Source organism: Nicotiana tomentosiformis, chromosome 10, assembly GCF_000390325.3.
Source record: "Nicotiana tomentosiformis chromosome 10, ASM39032v3, whole genome shotgun sequence".
Classification (NCBI taxonomy): Eukaryota; Viridiplantae; Streptophyta; class Magnoliopsida; order Solanales; family Solanaceae; genus Nicotiana; species Nicotiana tomentosiformis.
Genome location: NC_090821.1, coordinates 9176798 through 9183351, shown reverse-complemented (window position 1 = coordinate 9183351; position 6554 = coordinate 9176798). Strand labels below are relative to the sequence as shown.

General features: G+C 36.9%; 1 protein-coding gene across 1 annotated transcript; it reads left to right on the top strand.

The window, feature by feature from the left end:
- Positions 1–4506, top strand: LOC104104634 (uncharacterized). Its single transcript, XM_009612775.4, has 4 exons — positions 1–295; positions 1368–1980; positions 2956–3232; positions 4231–4506. The coding sequence occupies exons 1-4, from the start codon at positions 211–213 to the stop codon at positions 4282–4284; spliced, it is 1029 nt and encodes a 342-aa protein (XP_009611070.1). The 5' UTR covers positions 1–210; the 3' UTR covers positions 4285–4506.
- Positions 4507–6554: the final 2048 nt, after the last annotated feature.

Below are 6554 nucleotides of genomic sequence, written 5' to 3'. Positions count from 1 at the left end.
TCTTCTAGTAGTCCTCCTCTTAGGGGATAAGAAGGCAATAGGGTTTTCTATTTTCATTCTCTCTCCCTTTTTGAGAGCTCCTTAAAAAGTCTCTTCTTCTTCCCCTCTCTTGGGTGAAGAAAAGAGATAAAAAAATATAAAAAAACTTTTGTATTCCAATTTTACATAATCCCTGTAATTTTTAGAGAGAAAAAAGGGTTTGCTCTAAAAATGGATTCAGCTTCTGCTGCTTATTTGTCAATGGTGGATCCTTTCTTGGTTGAAGCCCTTCAAAACCCACGTCATCGTCTCACCAGTATGTGCTCTTCAACATAGCTTTTATTTTTGTTTTTTCTTTTTCCAGCAATTTTTGTGTAATTTAGTGACATGTGTTCCTATTCCTTAGGGTTAGTTTTAGGGTTCCGGGTTTCTGTTTTCTTCGATTTTATTGGGGTTAATTGTGCAGAATTGGGTTTATTTTTGCTTTTGCTGGTCTGGGTTTATTGTGATTGTTGTGAATTTTGGTGGGATAGATTTGCTGTAGATCTGAATCTAATGATAACCAATTGAGCTTCTTAGTATATATTATTTGATGACGTGTTGGCCGGGCACACGCAGCGTGTGCGCACCTTGACTATTCCACGGGTACCTGTTAACTCCTGCCAAGGCTTAGGCAGATGTGAAGAAATCTAGTGTTTTTTGTGGGAAATGAACCTGAGACCTCATGGTTCTCCTACCACTTTATTAACCACTAGGCCACACCCTTGGGTTGAGCTTCTTTATATATATGTTGTGTATGTAATTGATTCTCTGTTTTGTATAATTTGGTTTGGTTGAGAAGTTGAATTTAGTTTGTAAATATGGTCAGATTGAGCTAAGCGCTGTGTTTCTTTATGCTTTTGAGATAATGGGTGACTAGAACTTCTTTATGTGGACTTAATACAATGTGAATAATATACGTTGCATGCCCATTAAAAAATTGGTTTAGTTCCCTGCTCTACTCATAGTGTGGATGCCCTATCTTGCTTTACTGTTATAGTACTAGAAAGAGCTGTGGGATGTATGTTGATTATTATATATGAGAGCTCCAAAGTGTTAATTAGCAATTTAGCATAGAAGTGGAAGATTTAATTCTCTACTGATGGATTGACCAACAATTTGTTTTGTTGATTTAGTATGCTATTTAGTCTGTCTTTCCTGATAGTATAGTTACTTGACATCAGTTCCTATTTTATTTGTTAGCGTTGGGAGTTCTATTGGTAGGTGTTATACTAGATTACAGTGAACCTTTACATGCTCATTCTTTAATATATTTTTGTGTCTCTTATTAGAATAATTACTCTATAGACAAAAAAGTATTTAAGTCTTTTTTTTTTGCTGTTTGGCAGTTCTACGAATGGAACTTGATATTCAGAAGTTCTTGCAAAATTCTGATTTGCAACATTTTGAGTTCCCACATTTCCCTACTTCCTACCTCCGGCTTGCAGCGCACCGTGTTGCTCAACACTATGGTTTACAGACTATGGTCCAGGATAATGTGGTGGATGGTCAGGGAGCCAAAATTCTGGTGACAAGAAAGCCTGAAAGTAAATTCCCAGCTGTGCGTTTATCGGACATCCCACCTAAACAATCTGACAATGACAAATATGAGAAGATGAAAATTGTAATACGACCAAGACCTAGTAAAACTTCCTCAAATGATGATGATTCGGGTCCTAAACGCAGTCCAGTGAGAACTGTGGAAGAGAGAAAAGAGGAGTATGACAGGGCACGTGCACGTATTTTTAATAGTCCTATTAGCTCTGAGTCAAGAGACACATTAGCTCGTGTTGCTTCTGACATCAAGAACCTCATAGATGAGAATGAATGTTCAAATAGGTTATTCTTGGATATGGAGAAAAGCCTCATCAGCAGGGAAAGTGGTACTTCATCTCGTGTTGCCATCCTTAGGGACAGGGAGAAAGAGCTGAGTGACCCTGATTATGACAGGAATTATGTTAGGTAAGTTATCTTGGGTGCTATGCCTTCTTTAGTGATTTGTATGATATATTTTTGTATTCTAAAATGCTCCATCTCAGTTACTGGAATTTACTTTCAGTCCTTTGTTTTATTTTGTATGATTTAGTTGTTATATGCAGCCTGTACTCTGCTTCTGTTTGATCTAGTTAATTCTGCTAGTGTCTTTTCATGACAACTGGCTATTGTTTGGATGCTTGAGCAGCTGTTCTTTCTTTTGTTAGACCATTTTCTATTGTCAAAATTACATCAAGTGCTGGCGTATTGTCTGTATTAATTTGACATATAAAGGACTAGTATATTGTTAGTTTTCTTCTGATAGTAACTTAATCAAAAAAGCATGCTTCTGAAAGTATTGCATGATTTGATATGGGATTTTGATTGCGTGGCTTGCTGAAAAGCTATATTAACCATCTTTGTTTGGATAAAGTCATTAGAGAGAATCTTTTAGAGTGATGCATTTTTGTTCTGTAATTTCTAGTGTGTTTATAGCTGATACACCAGAACTGGAGCAGTGTATGTGCATTTACACGTCTTGAACAGTTAGCAGCAATGAAATTTTATGCGAGTGAAAATTGTTGTCTTAGAGAGTATCTCGCACTCTGGTTTGGCATAATTTCTGTTCTCCTCCTGACCTTTTGAGCAGCATTACGATTTAGATTTTTTCAGCACCACTACTTAAGTTCCGACTGTGGAAGAAGTTGGGATTGAAATTTGACTGTGTAACCTAATATGTTAGCAAGTTTGAGTTGTGGAATTGGAGGAGTCACGTGGTAGGTGATGCTGCATTAATTAAGCAGTTAGGTTAGAATGTAGATGATGCTTCATCTATATGTAGATATACACACTTATGCAGGTCAAACAAATGATATACAAATGCTGCACCTTGTTCTGCTATAACTTATAACATTAAATAGTGTCTGAAGATGATACATCTAATTGTCTTTCAAACTGATGCAGATACGTTAAGAGTGTCCCGACTGGTCAGTGCTTTAGCTTGGCACCTTTTGATGTGCAGAAGTTTCAGCCCCCATATGTGCATTATGATGCTGCTTTTCCTCAGATGAGTCAGCTGCCCAATGCTCAAGCTTCACCGAACTACAGGAACCCTGCTCCTGGCCCGTACCATGCCATGGGATTAAATCACACCTCCAATAATGGAGTATTCATGCAGTGGCCAACCCAGAGCATGATTTATGCACATTCATATGATCAACTTAGGCATGCTTTCATTCAGGTACTAATCAGTTTCATGTCCCTTGAATGCTATTTTCCTACTGGAATTCAATTGGCAATCATTATGATTCATAAATCTGGGCCTTATACTATAAAGCGCCAACTTTTTTGCTGTAGGGGTCTGTTGGGAGTACCCTTTTTGGTAATTAAATGAGTAATTGTCAAATAATATTTCAACAAAAGGAAATGCACGTTATGTCAAACTATAATTTAGTATTTTAGAAGATGAAGTATGTGGAACTCTGATTTAGAAGCTATAAGTAAATAAAAGTATCGATTTTATGTTGAAAGCAATATGTCGTTTAGCTTTAGGTGTTAATAATGGGCTTGTTTATGTTGATGCCGCATGCAAATGTAGTGGCCATACTGCCATGTGGAGGTGCTCTTCTAGGGGCTAATGTCTCCCATGGCATTAGTATAACATCTTAATTGCCAGTTATCCTCTATTCTTCTTATCACAGGCCCTATGTTTCAAGAACTGCAGTTTACGTATAATAAATATATATTGGAGTGGCTTATATGTTAATTATGGCAGCTGTACTATTAGCTCCAAGTGTGTCTTCCTTGTTACGCATGCTGAGATAATATTAATGTCTTGTAAATTGTTCTTTTCTTCGCATTTTGACTAACTATATCTCTATGGATGCACCTTTTGGGAGAAATAACCAATGCCATCTCTCTCGGCAAATATTATAGGAGATAAGTGTATATTATTATGGGGCTCCTACTTTTTGGAACTCAACCACACTGTTGATGCCTTGATGGTGCATGCCTGCATATTGTACTATGAATACTCCTCAACCCAATGAAAAGGGAAATTTGCAGAAAAACTTTGCTTTTGATTGTTCTAATGTGTGTGGAGAGTTGTGCTTGCAGAGTTGTTCTTGTCTTTGGTCTCTCTTTTATTTATTCATCTATTATTTTTTTGACGTCTGTGATCTCTGTTAACAGCATGCAACTTAAGTAACTGATCCAATTCCTCCTTTTGTTTTGTTGCAGCCCCCTTTCTGTCAGCAACCGCTGAGTTTTGGTTACACCCAGACCCACAGTTGATGGTCCAGAAATGGTTCAGAGGATGTTTCCGCTGGGAATGTAGTTTTTATTCTCTCTTAGTGTTATCCTGGTCTAGGTTAATTGTGATAGACACTATTAAACTTGGTGCTGCATTAGTCCCTTTTGCTTTCATTTTTTGGAAATCAGTTCAATTGGAAGAATTAAGTACTTTCAGTATATTTTGCAGTAATACTTCGTATGACCTATATGCATTTGCTGTTATTACTCCGTCTTCTTTTGCGTCAATACACAAACTTCCCGTTAAAATATCAGGAAGACTACTGTATTTTATTTTTCTGAGGGTTTATTAGTGCAGCGTTGAGGAAGAGGACTTCTGAGTTAAGTGCTTTAACTACAATATTCAGGAACCTTGTGTTATGTGTGTAATATTCAGGAACCTTGTGTTATGTGGGAATGGCCCTATGGGTTTATAAGTAGGATTTGCCATTTTACAGAACTTAAAATTGAAACTATGACTGACCAGAAGAAATCCTTTGTTCTTTCTGGATTTGGAGGAAGATCGAGTAGTATAGGAAGTAGAATAACTAAGAAAAATATTTTTAGAGGTGAATTAGATCACCCGGAAAATGCTTCACATGTAAAATGGTCATGTATTTATTACTCACTTTATATTAATTTCTTTGGCATAATTTGGTTGAACAGGTAATTGAAGAAAAAAGGGGACGATTTCGATAAATAAATTAGATAATTTTAAAATAAACAAAAGTACCCGTAACATATTTGTTTTTGTGTTCATTGACCAAAAAAAAAAAAAACACAGAAGTGTTGAACAAATTGGGACAACGGAAGTACTAAACAGGCCAGAAATTATTATGTTTGTTGTTCTTCATCCATAAAATGCTTGATAACAAGTTGGCACGTAGTGATTCATCATGCTCAAACATGAGTTGATCGCTTACTAGATAGTTTATAGATAATCAAATTTCCTTGATCACTCGTTAGGATTAGTTTATGGATAACTAAATTCCCACAAATAAACTGAAAAGTGAGTCCATGCAAATGATCAACGCCTCACAAACATCCATACTCCTTCCCCAGAGCTAAAATTGCAAGACTAATAGCCTGTTTGGCGAAACTTCTCCAATCCTAAAAATTTTTTTTTTGAAAAAAAAAAAAAAAATTGAAGTGTTTCACAAAGCTTTTGAAAAAAAAAAGTACTTTTGACGAGAAGCAGAAAAAAGTAACTTCTCTTCAAAAGCACTTCTTTGAAAAGTACTTTTGAGAAAAATACACTTACAAGCAATTTTTAAAAGTTTGGTCAAACACTAATTGCTATTCAGAAGTGTTTTTTAATTAATTAGCCACACACAAACTGCTTCTCACCAAAAGTACTTTTGAGAAAAACACTTTTGAGAAAAAATACTTCTCAAAATAAGTTAGATTTTTGCCGGTCGGCCAAACGGGCTATAAGCTTTTAATACTTTTATCTTAATTATATTGGAGATTTTTCAAAAGCCCACAAGCTTTAAAAGCGACTTATTGCTGCAGCAGTAAAAGATGCACGTACCTCTGCAGCAGTGCGACGTTGATTTTGCCATTTTTCTCTTTCGTTCATTTTCTTCCTCTCACCACCAAATATTTCATCTCCACATTTTTACAAACACATAACAGGCAGAAATCTACGCCCTTCTGCTTTATCTTTCTCACCAGCTAACACATTTTCTAATACTACTAACTAAACTCATTTTATCTAAGAAAAAATGAACATTGAGCACCAGAAGATTTGGGCTACACTTGCGGTGTTTGTCGTTGCCACTGCTTCTGGCTATGGAGCATGGCTTATCTGTACAACTGCTTCCCTTCTGTTGGCTGAAGTTGTTTTGGTACTACTCTGGCTCCGCCGCTGTTATATTTCTTACTACGGGGTGAATCCCATACGAGCTCGCCGTCATTGTGATATCTTATATATGCCCATTAGTCGTGCTCTGTGTAGGTGTAGCGCCTCTGTTCAGCCACCTGCACCACAAACAGTTTCACGTATACGTTATTCTGCTTGTAGCAGCAGTAACTTATTTTTACTTTTACGTGCTGCACCCTAAAGATTTTCGGGTACTGTGTTTACTTAGTGTGAATCTCGCCTATGGTATGGCTGGATTTGGACCTGCAACTTACATGGCTCTATGGGTCGTTTCTTTCACTTATATGGCTATATGTCAAGCACTAGCGCCGCTAGAGAGGGATCTGACTAGCAGAGCTGTTAGGATCGGAAAATCGGGTAGTGCGGAATTTAGCCAAACAACGTTATAATG

Excerpts from the sequence above, each read along its gene's own strand:
- LOC104104634 (XM_009612775.4), top strand. The coding sequence starts at position 211 with ATGGATTCAGCTTCTGCTGCTTATTTGTCAATGGTGGATCCTTTCTTG. Across the intron at positions 296-1,367 it reads CCCACGTCATCGTCTCACCA|TTCTACGAATGGAACTTGAT; the intron begins GTATGTGCTCTT and ends GCTGTTTGGCAG. Across the intron at positions 1,981-2,955 it reads TATGACAGGAATTATGTTAG|ATACGTTAAGAGTGTCCCGA; the intron begins GTAAGTTATCTT and ends AAACTGATGCAG.